The sequence below is a fragment of the Diadema setosum genome, chromosome 1, assembly GCF_964275005.1.
Source record: "Diadema setosum chromosome 1, eeDiaSeto1, whole genome shotgun sequence".
NCBI classification, from domain to species: Eukaryota; Metazoa; Echinodermata; class Echinoidea; order Diadematoida; family Diadematidae; genus Diadema; species Diadema setosum.
Genome location: NC_092685.1, coordinates 7,781,835 through 7,809,738, shown reverse-complemented (window position 1 = coordinate 7,809,738; position 27,904 = coordinate 7,781,835). Strand labels below are relative to the sequence as shown.

The following is a 27,904-nucleotide window of genomic DNA, read 5'->3' as shown; positions in this document are numbered from 1 at the left end:
TCATAGCTCTGACAGGTGATCTCATTCTTTGAGATGTGAGGCAAAAGCTAAGGGGGACACAAAGACACAAAAAACAACAACCAAACTTGAGATATCCTCCTGGACCAGATGTATGCAAGGATCTACATGAAGAAAGAAAATAAGGCTTCAGTCAGTCTGGGTTGAAAGATGCTTATGCTAACAAATTCATAGCTGAAGGTTGTATACCTACTTATAAAAAAAAAAAAAAAGAAATAACAAAGAGATGACATTTGAGCTCACACACTGAAAGACTACCAAATGAACAGCACACCAGTTTATGTCACAATCAAGACTCTCACTCAGATCACATCATCTTTCTTCTGCCAATATTACTTGCAAGTGTCAACTATGGGTAGACTGGAAGCCCAGAACACTCTTCACAAAACCTCAACTTACTTAGTCCCCAACAGCAGAACTCACACATTTTTTTCCCCCTTTGTCTACTTGCCATTCTGCTCTTTACAAGGTTGTACTCTTCGTGTTTAACAGAAATATATCACAGCCAGTGACAGGAAGTGTACTTTGACACATCAGACTTTCAGTTTCATTATTGAATAGTAGAAATACCCACGTAGGTGGTCCCACATTTAGCAGCAGGCTGGACTAAAAAATGCAAATGTTATATAAATGAAGATGGTATATCAAGGTTATGGAATGAACAGAGTGGACATGTTTTATTTAATATTATGTCATAAGTAACTCTTTTCATAGAAGTACACTGTACTTGCTAATCTGCTGATGAGGCATTTCCTATGAAAGTGGATTGGGTTTATTCAACCTAAATCCTGTCAAAAACCCATGCAATAATAACTCTTCTCCCAAGTATCACACAATAAATAGAATGATCTCCTAAGGTTTGTAAAAGCTTTTCTTCTAGTGCATATACTGACACTACACCTAATCCAATTACAAGTATATAAGTGTTTTTTTTCTTCATTGCACTGCTCTTGATGTACACCCATTAAAACAGCAATCTACAATCTCATTATAGAAAAAGAAAACTAATCTTCAGTGAGTTTTAACTTGTATTTTGTAATACAACGCATTGATGTTATTTCCTGTGCCTTTTACAAGAAGTTTGACGCTGCTGCCTACATACCTGATCAGCATGCAATGCCCAGACATTGAGATATGTGAACCAGTTGACAAAACAAAAACCCTAACAGTGTACAGACAGGCAATAGACATTATCTGCTGACTCTCGCAACACTCCACAGTAAACACAGTGAACTTACACCATTAGTATTGCAGGGACAAACAGCATACATTTTTTTTTAAATCCCTTTAACCCTATTCTAACTGGGGGGGGGGTTCAAATTGACCCCCCCCCCTCGACGTTTCGCGCCACGATTTCGCAACGCGCAAAGCTTTTGCCGCGTCGTTTCACGACTTTTTTCATTGAAGTCTCCCGCATATTTTGAGACCAAATTTGCGACGTCCGGGTACACCGTTTTGAAATTACGTAATGTTTTGCATATGCATGTCAACCAAAAAACAGCTCAAATTCATGATATCGTGTGCAAATCCAATGGAAATTGTGTTTTTTGGTTAAATTGATATAAATTAGATTATTTCAACTTTTAAGCATTGAAATTAATCAATTCTAGTGTAGATAAGCCTGAAAAAGTGCCTGCAACAAGTTTTGGCAAAAAACAATAGAAAACAAAAGGTTGAAAAAAACAATAAAATACATAAGAAATTAACAAAACAATAAAAAACAAAAGAAATTAATTTCAATTGAGCTATTTTTTTACACAAAAATAGTTTGATGTGTCTTGAAGAATTCTGACACAAAAATTTAGCAATCCTCCAGTCTTTTTAATGGAGTTATAGGTGAAAATATGATTTCATGCACAAATTTGCATAATTAATTTATTAAAAATAGAAAGGCAATATTTTTCTATTGTATGACGATGTAATCTTGTAGTTGACATCCAGCTCTATCTTCAGGCAAAATTTCGCGGTGATCATACGATCGGCGGCCGAGATCTGAAGGGGGGGTCAAATTGACCCCCCCTCAGTAAAAACTTGGTCTCGAATAGCCCAGTTAGAATAGGGTTAAGAATCATCTGTCTACAAAGAGTCATCTGTCTCATCATCATTTCCACTTTTAATGTCTCAACTGCCTTTTGAAACCACTGCAAAACAGTGCACAAGTTGCCTGACTGGAAAGGAAGTATAATGATGCAAAAGTTACATTTACAAAGGCAGAAGCCGGTCACAGTGGCTGGTCTGGTGAACGTGTTTTGCATCACATACACAGTGAGGAAAGTTACAAAATTTTACTGGTGGGTAACCTGCTCGGAGTCTTGTGCTGTGTCAATGTTCCCTCTTCCCCCACTACTTATAACCAACCACAGCATATGGTATACATAAACTCATTAGTTTCTTAATTCATTTTCTGGCCAAAAAATCACACCCTTCATTTCAGATACTGTAAAAGTGGATATTTTTGCACGACTGATTTTTCGCACTTGGCTGGGTCAGGAGAGTTTCGCGTGTTTTTAATTCCGTGGAATCAAGACATCACGCACAGGAACGTATGGCAAGCAAAAATACTTGCGTGCTTTTATTTTCGCGCTAGTTTCTGGTTGCGCGAAATGCGCGAAAATTTCAACACCGCGAAAATTTCCACTTTTACAGTAGTATGCCACTCAAGAGAGGATTCAGCACTAGAAAGAAGAAATGAGTTCAGGCAAGACTTAAGAGGAATAAGGAATCATTCACGATCCACTCTATATATTACCAAACCTTGTTTTTGGTTTTGTTTCATACTTGGGGGAGTATAAGAGAAACTTGATTGCAATACAATGAACCATCAAGGATAAATTTCACAGCAGAGCAATCACTGAAGGATATTTCATAGCATGCATTCCATTTCTGTTTCAACCATAAACACAGCTGTCTTGTACAGAGCGAAATATCATGAATACACATGTCATTATGCATGAGGCAGAGTATTTAAATTCAATAATACATCCTCTGTGAGACGTTGCTTTGTAGACACTGTATAAAAATAACTTTCCGTGAACGTGAGACACAAAACACTGAAACAAAATACATTCACAGCTATACACTAACTTTGTACATTTTATTCATAAGGGTAAACCAAGAGGAAAAAAAAAAAGTTACAAAAAATCTCACTAATGGATTACCTAATGTAACCAGCTAGAATACACCATACATTCATCAGACTCAGATTCAAAATATGTCATTCATCAATATACATCATAAACGATAAAGCCTAGACTAGTTCATCTTCAATGAAGTATGGCATAATGTTAAAGCTTAACACTCTCAAAATTATGTACAATAATGTCATCAAAATTACAGTCATATTAGAAATTCATCACTTCGGGTTCTGGGTACGAGTTCAATTAGAAATTAAAATTAAATATGGAGACAATTGTGGGAGAAATGATACCATATACTACACATAAAATGCCTGAGTCTTTACATTTCTGAAATAAATAATTGCATGCATACATGTTAAATACCATGTATATGATCCAACAAATATTATCAAGTTCTACCTCGACACTTAGAATATACAACTGTAGTAACAGACATTGAGAGTAAATCCTGCAAAAGTCTTATGAATCTATTGATAATGGCATCAACTACGTCTAAACACACCTCGATAAAGGTGATCTGGTGGAGTTCATAAACCATACAATCATTTAAAATGGTTATAGTTCTACATGGACAAATAATATGCAATCACTTGCATAACACAAATTATCAATATGCTCTCACTGCAAAGAAGCATACATGTACATTTGTACACATCTGAAAGTGAGTCCCAAGTCCTACAGTCTTAGGTGCAAACTGATAACACATACTTTGTAGGATTTGTGGATCATGGGGATACATTCCAATTCCACATATTTTCTCTTCCATTTACACACAAAATACACAAACAAAATTTCAAATCAATCCGTGATGTATAGTTATCTGAGTCTATTTCATCTTGGTTATGTGATCCATACTTCTATTAGTTAAGATCGATACAACCAGTCGCACAACTACACTCATAGGTGAGTCCAAAAAGCTTGTTGTGTTCATTTTGCAAGTTTTCTCTTACTCTATAGTGATGTATGGTTAAGTGCAGAGCTACAGATACACATGTATCAATGCCCCTATACCACATAATTTTCCCGAAATTTGAATTTTACTTTTATTTCACTAAACTTCAAAACATTCATGATATTAAGGTGGTTACAGTGATGAAAGTAAATGCCATATTTGAGAAGCATTTACAGAATTTCTTGAAACCATACCCTCCCAAGACAACTCTTTGATAAATGGATTGGGTCATATTTCTTCCTACACCACAAAGTTATACAACAATAGGGAAAACAGCACAACTGCTTAACTCCATACAGAAAATGTTACCTTGGAAATGAAAACAATTTTGAACAGGTGATTTCAAATGAATGAGACTAAGCTATCCATGAGCCCCCTAACATTAAGATTGCTTCCTTAAAACATAGCTGAAAGCTACCATGACTCACATGTTTAACTATAAGATATAATGCTCTAAAAAAAACTTTCTACAGGGCTTTCACATTTTTCCTCACAAAAGATGGGGAAGCATAGCAGTGAAATGACAGGTCTTGTCCTATAAAGTCATGCACTGTTCTTAAATACATATATTACACACTGACACAACTTATCTTCATTTATATTTCAAACTTTCACTACATAAAAAATGTTAGATTTCACATTACATCTTCAAGATAAGATAACACCTATAACTTTAATCTTAATAGACTAATGCATCAAAGATACTTCATATCATTTACCTCGTATTACCCTTTGACAATACAGGAAAAAAGAATGATCTATCACACCTCCCATGCATTTGCTGACGTCAATATGCATATACTACTCCATAATTATGTACTCCACTCCTCTAAATTGGCAATAAGTTAGGCCAATGGTGCGAGATTACAGTCTCCACTGCCATGTGGTCAATACATTCCAAGCCTTGACAGCAGCACATACATGAATATACTTCTGTTCAAAAATGTACCGGTACTTTAAAAGCCATTACCCTCAACAGACAGTCCAATGCTCAATGTATTGCTTAGTATTCAAGAAACACACAAGTGTATGGACATATCATCCCCATACATTACAATGCAATTAGTAGCATGTTGACTGTACACAAACATTTATATACTCAAATTACTGAATATATATTTATACATAATATATAATGCATTGCTATGTAATCCATCACATCATTATAATGGTCAAGATGCTCTTGGCATTTAAAGATGTATACCAAATTTCAGCAAATTTAAAACCCCATTTCAATCAGAGATGGCGAAGAGTGTTGCAATCGAATCTCTTTGGAAAGAAGCACAGATTGGAGACTGCATTACAGGTCACACAACAAACTTTCACTCACTACAACTATCCTGCATCAATCAACAGCTATCTTCTCATGGGGGTGGCTCTCAAGTCTCATCCAGCACATTCTCCGCGGGGCTCCCCACTGGCACAACTGACCTCTAACAACATGCCAATCTTATCTCAGTGCATACATCACGGAATGTCATCACAGGTGGCTTCGTTTCAGCGTGCCGGTGTGGTCCATCATTCCTCCCTGGATTCTGGGAGCCATCTGTCCATCTAGGTACGCCACATATGCTTCGATATTGCTGCATGCCGGTAGCAGGCAAGGTCCGGACGTGCTAGCCTACTTGAAATGGCTTTACACTGGCACTGCTTGGCATCCCATGCAAATCGAGTCACACTAACAGTCTGGTGTTTTCATTGCTAAATCTCACCACAAACCGCTGCATTTGATGCCATCTTGTCTTGCATTGTCAAATTGTCCACTTTTCTTTTTCCTGTATGTCTGAATAATGCTCATTCAGCTCTCCTCTTTCCAAAGACTACATAAATATGTTCCTATCAGTCACTATATTTTTTTTTTTTCATGACCAGCATAAAAACACAATGGTTGCTGATTCGTCAATTCTCCTTTACACCTATTCACGTTAACGCATGATACCTGCAAAGCACTGCCACATGTAGCAGTACTATCTACCACAGCACTGCAACAAAAGTCGTCTAACGAAGGAGGAACACATGCCAACAACACCGGTGCCCTGTCAGCAGCTACCACTTGTCGTCTTCCGAGTCCTAGTGGGACAGTGCAAAAGAAGAGAAGGGTAGTGCAGAGATAGAGAGGGACACGGATGTATGAAAGAATTCAACACAGACATCGACCATGCACAGCACCAGGGGCTCAGTCATGGTCATGACAGGATAGTCGAGACGAATACCATCAACAGACAATGTGACTACTGCATGGATTAGTAACAATTACCACACATGTCAGAGGAAGGGGGGAGAAAACAAAATGGAAAAATGCATGGATGTTACTCACAGTGACTGATTTAATTTTGCATGATCCCATTTACTTGTACTAATCTACACAATAATGCCAACTCACATTTACTCATGCCTACAGTACAGATAACAGAAAATACACAAGCAGCAAAATTCATGATTAAGAGAGATCACTTCTATTCCAGCACTTGTGAAATTACCACAGGTACTATGCATAAAGATAACTCTGCATTAAGTGAAAGAAAACACAAACTTCCAAGTCCTAGTGCATACACCTACAAGCAAAGCACTGCTTTGAAATTACTTGCAAAACATTCCGGTATTTTTTGTGATGAATTTCTGCACATAAACCCAACATGTAGACTATTGTGAATGCAACGAGTACTGGATATTCACAGAACCTATGATTTCTGTCCTTTCCAAAATTGTACCAGGTTAAATCTTATTTTGCAAGCCTTTCAAATGTCTAGTTTTCACAATGCCCGATACATTCAATATGGAATAACATGGCCAATCTGTATAGGTGTATCCACTTGTTAGGTCAAAGAGAATCAGCAGACATCTATTTAGCATACCAATAAGCCAGTTTACAGTTCCACTTTGCGCATGAGCAGAAAAAGTTCATTCGTACGATCAGGCATGTTGGTTTTTTAATTCACTTAGATTTAAGCATCCCTAATGATATGATCATTCATGTAACCCTTATAAATGGTGCTTACTAATAGCACATCCACCTGACAGCAAGCATGTAGAAAGCCTGGTATTTAGCAATGTTGGTAGAAGAAGTTTGTTTTTGCATTCAACACAAAACAATAAAATGAATGCCTGCCGAAAAGTCAATGGACAGACCATTCTTGTCACCTGCTAGCTGCTCTGCATAAGTTCATTCTTTGTTTGAACGTGAAATCCATAAATTGTGGGCATGCTTATGCATCATGCTGCTTTGAAAATGAGTGAAGTGCCTAACCAATTGAGAAAAAAGAAAGGTAATTTGTACCAATGTGCCCATGAGCTAACTGTGAACTGGCTTATTGAATTTTTCTATCTAAATCTGTAATAACTTGAAGGAAGAGAAGCTACTCTTGTGAACAACTATCACTTCATGTCATGTCATGTTTTCTGATACGATCATTTACTCATCATTTTCTGTATCTGGTAGTTTTGATTTGCAATCCTTCCCCACAGTGTATACATTTCTGATAACATTTGTGAGAAATATCTCACATCTGATTTCTATGCGTTACCCAGCTTTCATTCCCTTCCAAGTGAAGTTGGGTTCTAGGAAATCTACAATTTGAATCAGAGGACAATTGCTGGGACTGCCCACAGTATGACTGCATCTTCTACACACTTTTAAATTTACAGTTCCTAGCACAATCCCCTACTGAGAAAAAAAAAACCAAAACACACACAAAAAATCTTTTGGCACATTAAGAGCAGAAACGTGAATGGAGGGGGCCATACACTTGATATCTACAGATAAAAATCTTGAAATTGTGTAGTCACCTCTTTCCCGACCATTTCTTTCAGTGAGAACATGACATGATTTTAAAAAGGTTTGAATAACATCCAATACACTGCATTTTGCCTACACCTTAGGCTACAATTTTCCATACCAGTAAAATTGTTCTCCTTGAATACCTTTCTCTATGTCTGAGTGCATACCATTTAGGAGAATATGAAAATAATGCATTTTTTCATGTAGTCATAAAATACATTTACAGGAGCCATAGAACATATTTCAGTGGGGAAGGGAAAGGCAGAATCTCTGGTAAAACCACCAGAATTTTATGGGTTTTGTTCAAAATTTGTAATTACAAGTTGACATTTTGTTTTTGAAGATTAAAAGTGTGTGTGTGTGTGTGTGGGGGGGGGGGGGGGGATTCTGTGGCCCCTGTATCATATTCCTCAAGCAATGGAGACTGTGACCAATGAAGTCAACTTTGAAAAAGCCACAAATTTGGCCAAGATATCAACATCATTTCATTTTTGGCTACTTGGCTAAGTTAGGCTTATGAATTCCAAACTGTGGTCTTCAATGATGCTCAAATGAATACAACAACGCAAATAAAAACTACTTTTTCTTTGTTCTACCGGTAAACAGATTTCATTGAATGCAAGTTAGACTACATGAGACTAGCAGCACTATAACACAAATATTTCTCATAACCAAAACACACACAAGATATAGTGTATGAGCTTTAAGAATGTTATGTGTATTCACATCCTTTCTGCTTCATCTGAGAGGCAATCAAATGCATTACTATGGTACACAGTATTACTACTGCTCTGGCTTTGCGAATCCTCTTCATGCTTTACCTTGTCCTTCGGTCTGTTCGGATTGAGTCTATTCAGAATTTCTTCAATGGTTCCTTTCCTGTGAGGTGCAATTGTTAAAACAAAAAGACAAAAACAAATGATGACTTTATACATTGCACTGCATACAGAATATATCCACAAGGGACTATGACACAAGAATTAAACCATCCAAATTCATTAGCTAGAAAATAAGAAGTTAATAAATTAGTACTAAAAGGCTTCATATGCATGCTCATTTTCTGGCAGTGAGTGATATCTTGTCAGTCAACAACTTCTAACTTTGCTCATAGATGAACATCACCAGGAACACTGAAAGAGTAGAAAAGAACATGCAATTAGCTGCAAAAATACAGGGCAGAATAGATTCTTCTTCTTTTCTATGTTCACACACTCACGAAAGTATCAGTTACAAGTACGATCAAAGACTTGATGAAGTCATATGACCATACCTCTTGTAAAGATCATAAAAAGAGCTACAGACTATCAAATTGTTAATTTTAAAAAGTCATTGACTTAGATGGGCATGCTGCACAGAGTTTCACGGGAATGTTCCATTTCCCCAAATAATGCTATTTACTGTGGTTGTCTGCTTGCAACTTTCATGCTTCGTGTTTAATGCATTCATGCTCATTGCCAATTTGTAAAATCCTACTGCAAATGATTTGCGGATGGTGTGTAAACACATGAATTTCAGATATCATGTACAGTTGATTTGAATGATACAGTGCTCAGGGAAAGACATAAAATAATGAAGTATGGATTAGGTTGGACTTGATAAAGATTCGAGACAACAGAGAGGCTACTGAACCAAACTGCCCGATACATGACTGTATGAAGTGATGTTTGCTTGAGATCTGGTACTAGATGGCACAACCTTATAATTCATATGATATGCAGTTTGCATTAAAGATATGATGAATAAATAGATTGCTGACAGTGACCTGTTGAATGAAGAGCTGTCTTAACTTGTTCCCTTTAGAACAGTATTTTTTTCTTGTATTTTGGGACTAATGGAAGTACATAACATAGAAAGACTATGCCTAGACACTCCGATCCCTACCACAACCCCCCCCCCCAGAAAAAACCACCACAACAACAAAACAACAGTTTTTCCACACATTTAGGTATGACACTGCAGAATACAGAGGTATGTCTGCATTATTTACATCCAAAGTTGTGCAGTGTATCATCTCGACTGTTTGTTTACTCACTTTCACTACAGTGTCTGCTGCCTAATGAGTCATTTCACCACAAGTTGTTGTCAATGCCAAGTCACTTGTCCTACATCATACCTAGGACAACCTCTCCCTAGATACCGCTTCACAGCTGGAAAATCCGCAGCTACATGTACATTTTAGCTGCAGAGGCAGTGACTAATGCAAGCCTAGCAGCTATCAGATTAGTGAGTGTTATATCACACGAAGGATACTTGTAATTTGACTGCAGTGCTGACAGACAGGGGAAAAAAAAACAATAATTATATGTAGGGGTAAATAAAAACACTACTGAAACATCATTAAGATTAGGCAGTGAAAGCTAAGTTACATTTGTGAGTCTCTGACAAGAACGAGCAGCAATGACAATCAAAGAGGGGGAGTTTGGGGAGGCAGGTATCGGGTGTGGACTCTACAACAGCACATAGATAGTAAAGAGAGATAATGTGAGGCCAAAACAATAGACAAACAGAACTAAACAAGAAATAAAAACGGCAGATCAGAGGCAACTGACACAAGGAGACATTAACAGATGACACCCTTTGGCACCGAAGACACTGGTGTCTGATGGTGGACCATAAAAAACATTTCAAAATAAAAACAAGAGTGAGAAATCAGCAAGGCCCAGGTGTTCACATGAGAATTGATCTTTAATATCAGAGTCGTTAATATCCTCTTGCCATTATGACATTCTGTTTACATCTCTGAAGGTTGAATCTTCTCTTCCATCCTTTCACTTTTCTTGTACATTCACAATCAGGGTGCATCATCCTGCTTTTGTTTGTTTGTTTGGATTTTTTGTTTGTTTGAAGGGGAACGGCTTACGCAAAAAGTATCTGTTCATGAGCAAATTTTCAAGCGGACTGATATTAAAGTCTGAGGACAACTGACGCTGGAATGAATGATTTTTGTCTGTTATCTTGGGACTCCCAGGAGGTTCCCCCCCCCCCCCCTTCAATAAGGAGACATCTGAGGTCAATGAACAATGATTATCCTCAAAAAAAAAAAAAAAAAAAGCAATGATGTAAATATTCATGTGTATGAGAGAATGCACGTGTCCTCTGGAATAGAATTGTTCAGTGAATATGTTTGTGCATGAGAAAATGAGGGCATGTGTTTCCATGTTTTTCTTCACTCCAGTCATATTTCTCCCGCAATGTTTATCTTCCCCCTAATTTGCCAAATAAATGGGTCAGGGCTTGGACTGGATGGGGGATTGGGGGGGGGGGGGCAGGATGGGGGAAGGACAGAGGGGCAGGCCTTGCATTGGGTTGGTTGGGCCTGGAATAGGTCTACAGCCTGAGGTACATTGCAGGTGGGGCTGTATAATGGAGGATTCGACCCTGAACCTGAACTCACTTGGCTGAGATGCCTCCTCCGGGAGGAAGACCTGGTATATCTGCCATTCTAAGGACATGCATCACTAGATCCAGCTGGGTCTGGTCACCAAAGTTTTCCATTACCTCTGCAGAAAGAGACCCAGGGAATGAGGTTTGCATTATCATGACGATGCAAATGAACAGACAGAGTTCACACAAGGGTGAAATAGAAGAGAAATGAAAGAAAAAAAAAAAAGAAGACAAACAATCACTGCACACAAATCTGTTGAGAGATATGAAGTACATGATGAACACACTCCACACACAGAGAGATTTGGGCCACAAAAAATTGGAGTTTAAACATGTGTATAGAGAGGAAGAATGTATGAGAGAATGCAAGAAACATGGACACAGCACCATGTAGAATGCTGGAAAGTGTGAATGCAAATATGCTTTTGCACTAAATTGTTGAAAATGGCTAGGAGAGGGATTTTTTTTACTGTCTAACATATACCTGCCTGACAATAGGTGGGTACAGTAATGACAATGCTATTGCTTGTGAGCACACATAATGGACAACTGATGCCAACAGCCAAGTGAAACATATATGCAGACATGACGGGGAGAAAAAAAGTGAGAATATAAACAAATCATAAAGGCAAGTTACTAAGGAGATCCAGATGCTTTTATCCTGCAACATTTGTATTAAAAAAAATCCAGAGATAAATTGTTTGCCTTGTACAATGGCACCCTACCATGCCATCCCATGCTTTCCGCCCCCATGTTCAAGCCCACTCATTTATCAATAACAAAATGACGTTTCCATCTGTCCCTCTATATTACAATTAGCTCATTCCGACTTGTATGTGTTCAATATTCTTAACTTGGCAGTGAGTTTCTGCCAAATTAATGCTCAACCTTAAATTCTTCTCCCTGGTGTGTTTGGGATCAAGCCTCAAATCAAATCAATAAATTACTCCGAATCTGTCTCCTTTCTTCTCTGATAAACCTTTAAAAAACAACTTCAACCATCATATTGATATATATTATCTGGACATTTGATCATGAGTTCTGACCAATGACCGAATCATCCATCAAACTCATAGAACTCTTGATCACCTTATATTTCTGTCATGATCTATTATTAATTGTCGTAGTTTTCTTATAGTACTTTAAAAAGATTCGTTTTACACATCAAAAAAGACCTTACACCATCACAAAATCTCTTCATGAATAATACAACTGTTCTGCTATTTTGATTTTCTGGCTCAAAAAATTAAATAGCCTTACTTATTTTTGCTTATCTGCAAAGTTAAGGTGCCCCTTTTTCAGAGTACTGTAGGGATTTAGGGAGTACAGCTGCACTTTACACTGACAACTGTGATTGTATATTGTACAATCAAAAAAGTTTATTAATCCGCATCGAAATGCCAGAAAGGCTCATAATGGCATTCAAGATGAAGAACAGCATAAATCTTAGTACATGTACATATACATGCATTTGCTAAACCTCTCAAACTGGTTTAAAGATGAGGCTGTTAACATTTTGAAAGACTTAGAACAATGTACTTTTTCATAACTATCATGAATATTCTCATCAGCATGATTGGTAGGAGAACTGTCAATAAAATTGAATAGAACAGTTCTGATTTACAATGTGTATGTATTGCACTCTGGCTGCTAGCATTTCCCTGCCACTAAAAGGTCTCTCATTTGATTGAGAGATACAGTCGCCACCATTTAATTAAAACTCATATAAACAGGAATACTGATTTAAAGGGGTATCACAGCAATATTTCTGAAGCTCTTTGTTTGGACTGCATTTTAAATGGGACAGGACATCACGAAACAGGTTTTTTTTTTTTTTATTCTCATCAGGTATCTGAGAAAATAAAAACTTTGTATGAAGTGTTCTTACTCAATACGGAAGAAAATTCAATAAAATAAAGTATTGTCAAAAAGCAGCGTTCCTATTTCATGAAGAACATTCATTAACTGCATGTTAATATGTGGCCATGGGTATAAAAAGACAAATCTACCAGTCAGAGAAGCTAAATGTGTATGAAGGATAATTGAGCTGCTTGGGATTTATTGCCTAACAATGCATCACAAACTCCACTGTCACGCTGACCTAAGCCTAGTCCTAACTATAGTTAATGAAATACTAGTATGATGTTATTCGCATTTGCAAAAGGTACATGTAATCGCGTTATAATTTATTGTAAACCCAAACTTTGCTGTCAAAATAGATGCAAAACCTTCACTTTGGTACTATAGAGGAATGCATACAAGTATATGTCTAAATTTATTTGCAATATTCAAATGTGTGCATGTTTTAGTGTGATGTATAAGTAGGCTGATGTTTAGAATTATGTGTAGTGCATTTATAATATTACATTTCTATCATAACTTCTTCCAGTTGGGGTCATCCCTCAAATGGGATACAGATCATACTCCTGGGCAATCCTGGTCAAGCAGTGGCAACTGTACTTGGGCTGCAGATGTTACCTCAATAGACATTAAAACACAGTCAAGGACACTTGGTTGCCACAAGCCCCCCTTTCCTGCATAAAACAGTATATAGGCATTTGCATTTTGCTTTGAAAAGAATGACAAATGTCATGATTGTGTGAAAAGACAAAATCATTCTGGTTTCTTATTGCCTTGTTAAAATTGAAATGTGTGAAAAAGATAATGCTTCTTGTTCTGTCAATAAAATAGAGAAATAACTGCATGGAATAGTTAAGTGAAAAACAACACACAGTGTGTAGACATTTTTGTGCAATATCATTTAAGTATAATGTCACATCAAAGGGCAAATGAATTCATAGAGAGATATAAAAGGTTTTCACCTTGTGCAAGAAAAAAAAAAAGATGGTAAAGATGTGATGATAATCCAATCACAATGTGCATGCCTTGTGCTATAAAGGTGCATACCCAAACAAACACATGACAGGACATTCATTGATAATTATATACAATACAAATTTACATGCTTGGAATGCACATGCAACACTTAGCGCACATCTGGATGCACTCAACTTCTCTTTGAAACCAAAACTGTTTGGACAAAGCTACCTCAATCTTATACACAGATGTTCTAGGACTTAGCAGTACGACAGAAAGTGGGCAGTGCATTAGAGGCAGGGAGTCAAAGCTAACCTCACATTACTGACGAGCTAAGTTTGCTCTTCACTCATTTGGCTATGTCCACTGGCACACAGATCTGCTTGTCCAACAACTCTACACATAGTCCTACATGTACTCACTGTGCACATATGGTAGTTTCTAAGCATTGCATCAAAACTAAAGCACTTCAAACCATGTTTCTGAGCACTGGAGAGGGTGTGCTCTGGTGGCGTGAATGTGCAGAGTACCTTTTATCTTCTCCTCCAGGAGAATGTCCAATTCCTTCTCTTTAGTGAGAGCGTCCTGCGATATCTCGGGTGCATTCTGAAAGGTGACTATCACGATGCTCATGTTATCACGGCTTCCCTGAGTACATGAGAAAGAAAAATGTGACATACAAACAGTCATGGAGGTTGCAATTACAAAGAAATTCATGAAATCAAAAAAGCAACATGTTTACAAAATACATATTTATTATGTACATATTATGTTTCATGTACATACATTGTAGCAACACACTGAACAGTGTTCAAATGACTACAGTACCTTTCACAGAAGCAAGAACCTTTCAAAGAAGGCTCAATACTGCCTTTCTTTTTTACTATTACCAACTGTAAAAAGAGGAATGTTTGTGTGCATTTTAATGTCGCAAATTTCTTGAGATCCAAGATTCGAAAAATTAAAATGCACGCAAGAGTTCTTGTCTACACCATACAAAAGTATGCACTGAATGCCAGTGGCAATTTGCAAAAATTTCATACTGCGAAAAAGGCCATTGGCTCCAATTCGCAAAATTCAATGCTGTGAATATAATTATATTGCGTTTTACAGTATTGCACTGTTTGAAAGGGAGAGAAAACTGCTGATACCCATAGGTTATTGGCTTGTTGCATACTAAACTTTAGTTTGTGTGCCTTTTTGCAACCCTTAAAGGGTGTGTACAGTTCTGGTTGAGGTGAGGATTTAGCTTTGATCGTTTTGCAAGATATTCAGAAACCACTCAATAAGATGTCAAAGCGCATGCAATTTTAAGGGGTACCGGTATAAAAAGTTTATTTGATGAAAATCAGTTTTGAAATGGCTGAGATATCCAAAAACAAGGCAAAACAAAGAGATCCTAATAAAAGGTGTGGCCTGTCGCCTTTTTAATATCATCACTTTTTTTGATATCTCAGTCATTTGAAAACCAATTTTCATCAAATAAACTATGAATCCTTCATAAAATTACATGCTCTTAAATATTTCACAAGAGGTTTCTCATTATCTCACTTAGGAATGCTCAAAACATGAATCCCCACCTCAACCAGTACTGTACAGTCCCTTTAAACTAAGATCCTTTCATAAGCCAGTACAATCTGCATATTGAGGTTACACATAATTCAGACCTCAGAATGAAACTGGAACATTATTTCTGATGGAGAGGAGAACAAAAGTGTAAAAGAAAAAAAAATGAGTGTATTTAATCTGAATTTTGCAAGCACCAAGATTCGCCCAAATAAAATGCATGCCAAAGTTCTTTGTACACTATAATTGTGCATTGAATGCCAGTGGCAATTCACAAAAATTTCAAGCTGCCAAAAAGACTGTCAGGTCCCATTCGCAAATATTTATGTTGTGAAAATATCTTGCTTATACATTGTACAGTACTTTAGATTTCTATTTAATTTATTCCAACCCAAAAAGACTTCCAACACTGCTTTTCTCGGTATAAATGGGTGCATATTCTTGAGTGACATGGGGCGTGTTTTAAATTTCATATTAAAAACAAAACAAAACAAACTTTGAGGTGCACTGTCACAGGATTTTAAACATGATGTTGTGAGACATTATTCTTCAACCATGCAAAACTTTGTGACATTTGCAAAAGGGATATGACCTTTAAAGAATGGATAGGATTGAGGAAATTACTTTACAGCCTGTGCCGTGCTTTTCATAAAACTATTTATTTGCATTTAAATCAAAAATGTGGATCTGGTAAAAGCTGGAATGCCATCTAAATTCCTCTTTCCCCCTTCAATGAACACAGGGTTAAATAAAAACTTGTATGTATTCAAAACGTAATTGCACATGAAGAACAAATTGCACAATTCTGGATCGTGCAGGAATTCTCCCTATCGTATATCAATGCAAACACTCCAACAGCCGCAGCGCTACTTAATTTCCATGATAACGTGTTGACAACACTGTGCTGGCACACAGCATGTGCTTTATATACAGTCATCTGTAGATGTACATGAATACATCAAGCACTATGCGCATCTTGATCTTCAAAATACCATGTTTTGTAGATTTTCTCAGCATTTGTGATGTGTTGGGAAAAGAAATATTGACTGTAATCTCTGCTATTGTGAGGTGATGATTATTTTTTTTTTTTTGACAGAAGTTTATCATCATCATAATTAAATCTGAATTCCTGTAATTCTTTAGTGATTCTGCCATCAATGTTCAGCCTTTGACATGGTAAAGGTAGCTGACAGTTAATGTTACATAATGTTTACAGTATGTTTGCATAAATTGAATATGAAGTATGCGATTGTAATCATACAAGTACATGTCTCGCCAGTTCATGTACATTCTAACAGATAACACTTGGATATTTTGGATTTTGTTGATTTCTTGTGCTTGGCCTATAGGCTAGGCTTTATAATATTGACAGATTATATTTATCTCAATTGGTCCGGAAAGTGCAATATTCAAATCATTAGTTTAATGAAATGTCAGATTGTTGGTTACTGTAGATGCTGGATTTTTATCAAGTCTGTTGTATGTTGTACGTCAAAATTGTATTCATGATGAATGTCTTGTGATTTGCAATATTTTTGTGTAATGTTTTATGTGTAAAGACTTAAAAAAAAAGGAATTTCCAAATTCACACACAAAAGTTTAAGAATGAATTAAAATTGAAATTTAATTACGTATAACAAAAGAGAAAAACTAGATGCAATTACTTGACGCCCTTTTTTTGGAGAGACTCTGCTCAGCATACACTGTAGTTGCATGACTCTATCATAACGTCATACATTGCAGCTGCTTGAACCTCAGGAGTTTGAAGGTTTAGACTTTTGACCATGATATCTTCATTTGTAGCTAAATTATAATTTACTGAAACCAGAGTCATGATGAAATTTGGTAAAAAAGTCGAAGACAGAGTATGATTAGGGAAAAACTAATCACTACATTTATCATGCATGTGTCTATATACAGGCTTGTATACAGTATGTATGTTTTGCATATACCGGTAATGTCTGCTGCACTGTGTAACTCCAAATTACTGGAAGTGCACAAGTAACATGCTGAAAATGTGACCCTGTTTGACCTCCTCGTGTTGCACGTGGGTGCGTAAGATCACTTCATTCATTTGCACGAAGCGTACAGTCTGTACGACCAATGCACGGACCTAATCGCTAGTGATGAAATGTATACATTTACAAGCGATAGGGTCCATTAGATCTACAGCTGTACATATAGCTTGGCCTTCTGAAGATTTTAATGTTGCACTTTTAGATGCTAAGCCTGATGAGGAATATCACTAAAAAAAGAAAAAAATGAATTCCTTTTGCACCATAAGATAGGTCGTACTGATCACTGTAAAAATGTAAAAACATACAAATTTTATTTTGTATACATTTCATTCATTTTAATACACAGTTTACAATTCTAGCATTGTGTATCAACAGCCAAGCATATATTCTCACACACACAAATGCACCCACACACACAAGTTACACTGCAACACATAAACACAGTAGGCTTCCTAGTACGTGTACAAATTGTACATGATGTGTGTACAGCCACATTCAGGATTGCAGAGTGCATTGCATTAGATTGGCCAGAGGGTACAATCAGTCACCACATGTACAGTAGAGCTTGGCACAAGGCTTGTTCAAAGCAGCCCTAGTTCATGGAATTCTATGAGGGGAAAAAATATTTCAAAAAATGCTGTCAATTGACATCCAGACATCCATATGAGACTGGAACATACACCTGGAGAATTATCTCTTCTCTTTGTAGTATACTGTAATATCACAAACAAATTAGCATGGCTTGATAGCAGAAGGCAATTTTAGAGTCTTCAATTGCTACTTAAACTATTGACTGGCATATCTACACATACATGTACATAGCTACACTCATACTACATACGCCTCATTTGCACACACAATGGGTGATTTCAAGTTCGGTGCTAGTGCTAGTGCTAGTGCTATCTCAGCACTAGCACCGGCGATAAAACTGAACTTGAAATCACATCGGTGTTGGGAGTTGACCTCAAAAATCATGACGTATTTCCGGTTGCTGGTGATGGGCTCGGTGTTGAATGTTGTCTGCTGAACCGAGCTCTGTCGATTGTGTTAGCAATTTACGTGCTTTTTCTCCATTGACTAACACTGGTGTAGCCCCTAGGGATTATCATTTACTGTACTTGATTTCAAGTTCGGTGCTGGTGTTAGTGTTGCTGTGCGAGACCCATATTCACTTCCATAATAGATGCACGTTTTACATGCAAAGTCTATGCTAATGCAGTGGTTGCCCACGTAACGTACACGAACACTCCAGATATGGCTATATAAATCTGCGCCTGGGAGCAAAATTAAGATAGTTGTATTTTGGGGAATGGTTGAAATTTGTGGCATTTTAATCTGTCTTCCTCACTATACATGTATGTCTTAAAGTAAGCAGTTTTGGCTACATCTTTTAATATTTGACTGTAATCACGCGCCATCACTTTTTTCGTCGCGCAATTCCCGCGGAGCTCGCGGTGCTGTGAATCCAACACCTAGTGCTGGTGATCGATAATTTTGATCGGTATCGCCTCGTTAATCTGACCGTCGGTGTTGGAGGTCGATTTAACGCTGTTATTTGGGGGCTAGCACTAGCACTAGCACTAGCACCGAACTTGAAATTACCCAATGTTTTTGTAAATATTCCTGGCTTTTACAGCTGTACAGGTTTGTAGTTGCTTCCTTTGATAGCTTGGATGGTAATAAATGTACTATTTCACTTGTAAACATACACTGACCAAACGTGGTGAACTATTATATAATGCCTCAGGCACTCTTAAGGAAGGAGGCATGAAAATTGATGTGTAGGCCTAATGCTCAAATGCCCAAATTTTTTACATGCAAACAAAAGTTAAGTTGGCTCATCAACAATTACTTCAAATCACTGTGAAGTGTACAAATGATTGAAAGTACATCTCCTAATCATACTATTATCATAACAAGAAAAACAAATTGTTACTGAATCAGTGGGGAGAACATTCTGAATGTGACAAATGAAGTGTACTAGATATACATGTAACTGATATCATCCATTTGTTGGGTTGTAAACAGTGACCAAATAAAAAGTTTAACGTACAGTGTAGGCCTTTAACACCACAAATTCCCCAAAGGTTAATGTGAGGACCCTGTACATGATAGCCCATGTTTTGCCTCTCTCCAAGGAGATGTTGAGGCCAGTGTTTGCTTGACAGCCCACTGTCCTATTTATAAACCATGACTCACCCTAACCATTATGCCAATCGGTTTTAATATGCTCACATAGCCATCTGCCGGCTGAGCCTGTGAGACAGGGAGGGAGGGAAAGCAGGAGAACTGGGTAGGAGAAACGAGCCAAGTCAAGCCACACTTCAGCAGCATAAGCCTTGGCCAAGGTGCAGGGATGTCAGCAACTCGGGCACATCACTAAAGGCGCATAGAGGCCTCCTTGATCCAGCAAAGTGTCTCTGTGACACTTAGTGGAGCAACTTAATATTACTTAGGGAAATTCCAATATGATACCTATAGTGCTATGGCTATAAGCAGCAAATGTTGACAAATCACCATGCACACTCTTGAGCAAGACCCACCAAATATGAGCAATGCACACATTTAGACTGTACACACCCTCTCTCTCTCAGGCATGGCTTCAGAAAAACGGACCTGTCCATTGTGTAGATGTGTATGACATCAATAATACAAATGTTCTTTTTTATGTTTATCTTTGATTAAGGAATCACCAAAATGCCATGGATGTTCAAAAATCATGAAGGGCAATTCCGCGGTTAGTAACGTTACATTTGAACAAATTGAGATATTTGTTTTTACCACTAAATTACCATTTATTCATTTCAAGTCAAAATTATGTCAAAAACATGTTCATCCTTCCCAGGTTTATGATACAGAAAAGAATGAACACAATCCAAGAAATATTAGAATTGCTATAGCAACTTAAAGGGCTGGTTAGTAACGTTACGAAAAAAGGACATGACAAAAAAATCAATGTCTTGTAACAAAAAGTGTGCAAAAATTCAAGTTACTTCAAACAAAGTGTTGCATTAATTTCAATTATTGCATCATGACAAATGTTCATGCAAATTTTTTTAGCAGTTCGACCGATAATTTTTTAGCTAGACCCCCAAAAGCATGGTTAGTAACGTTACGGTTAGTAACGTTACATTTGTCCGAAGTAATTCCGCAGGTCATTTCACCCTTTTGTAATTGACAAAATGACACATGACTTCAGGAGTATTTAAATGTATTCATCTTTTACCCTTTAGCAAAACTTTGAGGAAAAAATTTCAAAGGAACCCACTGTAATTTGCATTTAAGTGAATTTCAGCGTCCCCAGTCCCACATGTACATTTTAAATGATGGTTTTAGATCTCGCAAAATCAATAAATACGAAAAATAAAATCTACTGAATTTGAAAGACCCTAATGATTGGTGAACATCCATGGCATTAGTTGATACCTAGATCAAAGGGTAAGATAAAGAGGCACATTTCTTTTATCCATGTCATGTCCACCTAACTGCGGAATTGCCCTGAAGGTCTTTCAAATTTAGTACATTTTTTCCCCCTTTTCATTGATTTCTGTGAGATCTCAAAACACCATACACTTGTACAAAATATAATTTGCACATTGTACAATTGTATACGTACATGTACATGTGGCACTGGAGACAATTATTGTATACGCCATATATTTAGCGAGTCTAAATTTTTGCGAATCGGGACTTCCTGATGATTTCGCGAGTGGTTAGATTCACGATCGTGGAGTACTGCACTGAACGGAGGAATACATGTGTGCCACATTCATATCGAGATCAGTTATTATTTCCATGTGTCTTTGATTTCACGAATAGCACCTCACTCGCGAAATTCGCGAAAATAAAAACCTCGTGAAATATTCGGTGTATACAGTAAATTCACTTTAATGCATATTATAGTGGGTTCCTTTAATATTCTTCCCAACAAATTTTGCTTGTAAAAGGAGAAAGAATAAATACAACTAAGCATTCTGGGGGTCATGTGATGTCTAATCAATTATAAAGGGGCGAAATGACCTGAGGATGTATACATCGTACTCGGGATAAATGCAGTGTTACCATACCACAACATAACATTATACACTGTAGCATTACTGCAATATATACTGTAACAATGCTTTGGGGGTCTAGTTAAAAAAAAATTATGGGTCAAAGTGCTATAAATATTTGCTGGAACATTTTTTATGATGCTGCAATTGAAATTTAATACAAAGTGGTCTGCATTCCCTAATCTTGCTAAAATTGTCAGTAAGATTATCATACCATTTAGGCACTGACTTCATACAGCACTTGACAGAAAAGTTGCAATTACATGTACATTCACTTGCCCAAAATTGAGTATAAGTTGCCCTATGTACGAAGGCAAGCAACCAGGCAAGTTTGTAGTACTCTACTACACTGTAAGGGTGGGAATCCTGTATCGTGACACTTTACAAGGATTAACAAAAGGTAAATCATCAGTTTCAGTATTGATAAGTTTGCAGAAATTTTCTTTTGTTAGTTGCATGCCTAATGATCAAACCCATGATGAATCTCAGCATATATCGTGCAGAATACTAACAGTCATTGTATGTTCCATTAACCTTAAGCTGTTTATGATGCAATATAGCCATCACTTCAGTCCCTACAATTTCCTTTTTGAAATGTACAAGGTACAGTATGTAGATTTTCTTTCCCTGTGTGTCTGTCTATCAATGCATTGTATCTCTCTTTTTCTCCCTTTCCCACCTCCCTTACCCTACACTGCATGCAATATATATCAGAATGTGTGAAAGCCCTTGAAACAAATTCCGTTCGAAGGTACAATGTACACATGTACATCTTGTAATGTGTCACGACATCTATGTCACAAGTGGATATAATGAACTCTGATTTTACACACAAACACACACACACACAGTCAGAATGAAGACTTGGTTCTGTCTCAAGACTGTACTCTTCTGGTTGATGACTGGAATTGAGCAGTAGTAAAATACAGTATTGCTACTTCATACAACTGTACCAGTAAAATGTGTTGATGCTCATTGTAAAATTGAAGCTACAGTGTACATACTGTATATAAAATCTGAAGAGTAAGCATTTTTTTTTTGGGGGGGGGGGGCGGTTGCTTAAGAATATGACATGACAGCATCAAGCTCAAAAATAAGGATATCCTTCACAAAGAAAAAAAGAATAACACGCAACAATACTGGTGCTGACTTTTCTTTTTCTCTTCGATTCCATGAACATAAACAATAGTGCAGTGTGGTCTGCATTTACGGTACTGTACTAGCATGTTGTTACATTGTATATGCCCCAGACACATCTCATGGCCCATGCAGAATGCTGTACAGCTGTAGAGCTACAGTAGTTACAAAACTACATCGTTTGAACAGTGCTGTACTGTGCACTGTACGTGTAGTTGCACATGATCCAGTGTGATATGGTATGATTTTGTTTTTCTTCCAGAAATCCTATTTTCATGCATTGTTATTTTCAAGGCAAATTTGCAGGGGGAAAAAAAGGGCATGATCACAGCGAAATTATAATATCAGCTCTTAAAGACAAAGAATACCTTTTTTTTGAAATATAAATTTGAAATCTTACAAGTAACTCCATTGGTACAATGTATGTATTTTACTTTTCCTTTGCAGAGCACTTTCTCTGTGACTGTTCTACAATGTAGACACATGTACTGCATAGTTTGTCATACATTCACAGGAACTTGAAAGTACAAATTGTACTACTGTACTATTAGTGGAAAGTAAGAGCAACATCAAAATTCTGGTCTCTTTTTCTATAAAGTAAATTAAAAGTACAACTAACAGGTTGTCAACAGTCATGTGACCAAGACAGCTCTTTGATTTGGCTTTAAAGGGTCACATGATTTACTGACTTACAATTGTAGGCTTGATATCACTTGTCTATATTTCTGTTGAGACTTTCACCCACCTGCTACTTTTATACAACTGTTTCCTGTCAAGATCACATGAATGTATGAGCTAAATTTAGATAGTGGGAATGCCAATTACGTATAGTAGTTACAAACAGTATGTTGTAACATAATGTTCTATGGAAAAGTAGCAAGAGCTATCATCATTGTGTTAATAAATTTACTAAATATTGAAGTGAAATTTGCTGAAGTAGGATGCTTCTCCCCTTTAATGCACTCATTCTGGTCTGTGTGACATGCCAGTGTTCTATTTTCTTGTCGTGGGAAATGAAGTTTGATTGACCAAATGGTCTACTTGGACCTACAATTTCTGCCAGTTCAGATAGAAAAAATGTTAATTTTTTTTTTTTTTTTTTTTTTTTTTCCCCCCTACACGTGTAAGTCGACTTCCTTCCACTGTTTAACTTCTGGTACAATCTAGTATCCATATAAATTTCCAAAACTAAATACTGTGTTAGTATTAAGATTTTTTTTCTTTCTTAAATAACAATGACCTGCTTTACCAGTGTTTCTATTTCATAGAGTTAATTTGATGTTTCACTGCACATTTTGTGTGGGATAATGGCAGCACCAGATCTTCCACACAACTACATGTATAACAATACATTATGCATGCAATGTCCATATCAAAGCTTGTCCTTGTGCTACACGTACACTACAAAGTGTATGTTTGTGATGATTATATAAATGATTACATAAATGCTTCTTTAAGTATAGAACTTGAAAAAAAAAAAAGCACAATGAATTTGAAAGCAACCTTCACAATAACACGAAATTCATGTAAGAATAGGCATGTAATCACTCCACAGAAAGCGTAAAGAGTTGTAAATATGATGTCACAAAAAACATAGAGGGAAGAGACATGTACCTTGAAGGGTGAAAAACTGTAAATGGCAGATAATCACTCAATATTAGGTTTCCAACAATGGCTAATACAAAGGAACAAGAAGTAAGATCATCAAAAGATGAATGGTTAGTTTGTTACCTCAGCTGTGTAAATCTTTTACTCTGCTTGTGTAAAAATATCTCAAGTTCAACATCCTACTTACTGTACATGTACAATGTACACGCAAACCAACAGTTTAAAAATCTCATGAATGTGTATGAAATTCTAATTGTGCGTGTACACTGTATCAATGGCAACAGCTGACAGGTCTACAAAACGTACAATTGAATTTTACCATTTGAGATTTGGTAGCAACAATTTATCTTTTTCTTTTTAGCTGGGGGGGGGGGGTGTTATACGTGTATCATACCAGTGGAAATCTATTAAGCTAATGACCCTTACATTGTATAAATTTGTTTGCACACACAAGGAATAGTAAAAAATCTTGTCTCTGCACCATATTGGTAATGTTATGTTATAGTGTTTGTTCAGGATTTTTACGGAAGAGAATACATTGTGTTATATGCAGGTGTGACTGTACTGCCTATTAGTCACAGGATGTCTGGAAAAACTGTGATTAGGTGATATTGGAGTCTGGACAAGCATGTATACCTAAAAGGAAATGTACTGTATAGCAGCGTAGCAAAGTCCCACTGTGTTGCACAAGTTGAATTACATTCTGCTCAACCTGTACAATGTAGGGGCGTATTAAACATACAGTACAATGTATGTATGTCACAATGGAAACACATCATTTTCTTTCATATTGTCATTGTTCATAAGTAGACTTTCACTTAAGCTCACTTCTTAAAGTAACTTTCCCGTCTGTTTCACAACTGAAAATTACCTCAAAGGGTAAAACAAAATTACAATTGTAGCTCCTGTGGCACTTTCATCATGGCATCATGAAAGCAAGCATGAAGTCTGCCTGGCAAGTAATCAACATACAATGGATTATAAATAGAAGGCCAACAACTGGTTCAGCACACAGATTTGGGATTAAGAAATAAACAAATTTAAAAAAAGTAACAAAAGCAAATACTTCAGTAGCTGGCTAATGATATGTTGGCAAGCATTTTTCAAGTGCCATGACATAATAGGAAGCTGCTATGACAAACGAACATCAATATTTCTACTCCAAAAGTCATTTTGCATGATACACATGTACATATGTGCTTATTGTATAATCTCTTGACAAGCAAGTGTAGATTTGCCTGGTTTTAAGCAGATAACATCCTCATCTTCAGTCTCCAGTTACACTCACTATAAAAAACACACACAAAAAAAAATCAGTTAACACTTAAACGATGACGTACAGTCACAGAAAGTTACAGGTATTTTGCTCAGTCAGTATACTAGGAAATGTCCTTGGAGAACTACAAAATCTTTTATACACCTGTAACCTACTGTATCTGTGCCAGTTTCTGAATGAGACCAATTCATTTTCATGTTCACTTACACTGTAGTTTACGCAGTCTTGGTAAAGCAAATATCTCTAAAAGTTTAAGGAAAATCTTGTACAAACCTATACTGCAAAAACACTTTTTTTCTCATGTACGCTGAAAAGAAATTTAAAAAAAAGTTTAATTCTCATGTACAGTTTTCGTATTGTATAATTTTGTGTTTGTGTCTCCTCTTTGTTACCATGTCAGTACGTTTGTGTTTTTTACTCAAATTGTATTTTGTATGTAATGCAGGGCCCCTTGGTAGAGCAGTTCCAAGTGAGCTGGAAGGGCTACCTCACTGAAAGAAACCAGAATAAATGAAAAAATCAATTTATATATGAACGTTACTTACCTTTTGAAGGCAGGTTTCCACAACCTGATTGCAGATCTCCTCCAGATTATCAGTGAGAGCTAATCGAGAGCGAACAAACTGGCAAAGTTCCTCGTTTGTCATGACATCCCATACTCCATCGCAGGCCAATATAATGAACTCATCTTCATCTGTTCTATCTATGATTGTCACCTCGGGCTCTGGTGACACAAGCTGCTCTGTTGGGAGCTTGTCGCGATTGTTCTTGTAATCGTAATCCCCAAGTGCTCTTGACACAGCTAGTGAACCGTTTACACGCTCGATCATGACGCTCCCTCCTGCTCCTTCTATCCTCTTCATCTCATTTGGCTTTCCTGGCTTGTGATCCTCTGTACTAAAGGCTGGCTTCTCTCGGCCACTCCTCGATAGCACAGCTCGTGAATCTCCACAGTTGGCAAAGAACATCTGGGTTGGGGAAATGAGAACTGCCACAGCGGTGGAACCACTTTTATCTGATCCATCTGTCCGTGCAAAATCAGTTCTCATCTTTGAGTCTATTGATAGGAATCCAGTCCTTATGCTCTCTTTTATACATTCAGATGCATCCCTTCCATTTGATTTACAGCTATTGAGGAAATCTGGACTGGAAGAAATTTCAGGTAGCAAGTGGACTGCACAGTGTTTTGCCACCTTGGAGCCTGCATGCCCATCAAACACAGCAAAGAAAGACCAGTCTTTCAGACCAGTCTGAGGCAGGCCTATGACTGCCGAGTGCGCATCTTCCATTTCCACTCGCCAACCCTGCATACTGCTGAGACCATAGCGGAGTCCGTTACCAGAGCCATGTTCGTTTTCCTTTTCTGTATTTGGTTTCTCCAAAAAAGCCCCCATGATTGAAACTCAATGCTTGTGGTTCCAACCGTTGTACAAAATTTCCTTCTTAAGTGTAATAATGATGGCAGTTACTCTATTAGAGAAAAGGACAGTTCTACATCTGTTGCACATATCCTGGTGTTTCTGTAGTAGTCATCACTGGGATGCATTTCCTGTGGTCATCATAGGGCTGTACTTCTGACATATATCCATTACTCATTCCACAAGGCACGTAGCAGCTTAGCCCACACGACGCACGACTCACAACAATACAGTGATGAGATCACTTGCAGTTCAGCCCACCATTGTAGCTACGCAATACCTAAGTAGTTCAAAAAAGAGAGATAGGGTATATAAGATTATGATCATTAGGAATAATTGGTATAGCTTCCTGGGTTTTTGCACAATACATAACACAAGGCAGAGATTTATGTACTGCATAGAGGATTCTACCTAAATACTTTAATTCCAAACTATGCCACAAGCGTAATTCCATGCAAGCATGCCAGGATACCAGACGTCTATGTCCCCTGTGATATAGACACAAGAGAACTGCCATCCAGCCATCATATCAGCTCTGTATCACAGAGATGGCAAAATGAACATATCCATGGTTAATCTCCTGCATGCATGCCACACCTACATCTGAACTGAGCTTAGACTGCCATGCGTACTTTATCTTAAAAACAAAACGCATACTCCAGATCTCGCCACACCCGTACACGTCCAATTACACATGATCCTGTGAGCTAAGTAGTTTGGGTTCCTCCCCATTCAATTGAACC

General features: G+C 37.2%; 1 protein-coding gene across 1 annotated transcript in view; it reads right to left on the bottom strand.

The window, feature by feature from the left end:
* Window positions 1-2,082: 2,082 nt before the first annotated feature.
* LOC140233865 (protein phosphatase 1B-like) overlaps window positions 2,083-27,904 on the bottom strand; it is a 31,380-nt gene continuing 5,558 nt past the window's right edge. Inside the window, exons 2-6 of the mRNA XM_072313958.1 lie at window positions 26,289-27,441; window positions 14,617-14,734; window positions 11,280-11,385; window positions 8,707-8,764; window positions 2,083-6,177 (exon numbers count right to left, since the gene is read on the bottom strand). Coding sequence (XP_072170059.1) covers window positions 6,154-6,177; window positions 8,707-8,764; window positions 11,280-11,385; window positions 14,617-14,734; window positions 26,289-27,137 — 1,155 coding nt within the window. The 5' untranslated portion in view covers window positions 27,138-27,441 and the 3' untranslated portion in view covers window positions 2,083-6,153. The remainder of the gene's footprint in view (window positions 6,178-8,706; window positions 8,765-11,279; window positions 11,386-14,616; window positions 14,735-26,288; window positions 27,442-27,904) is intronic.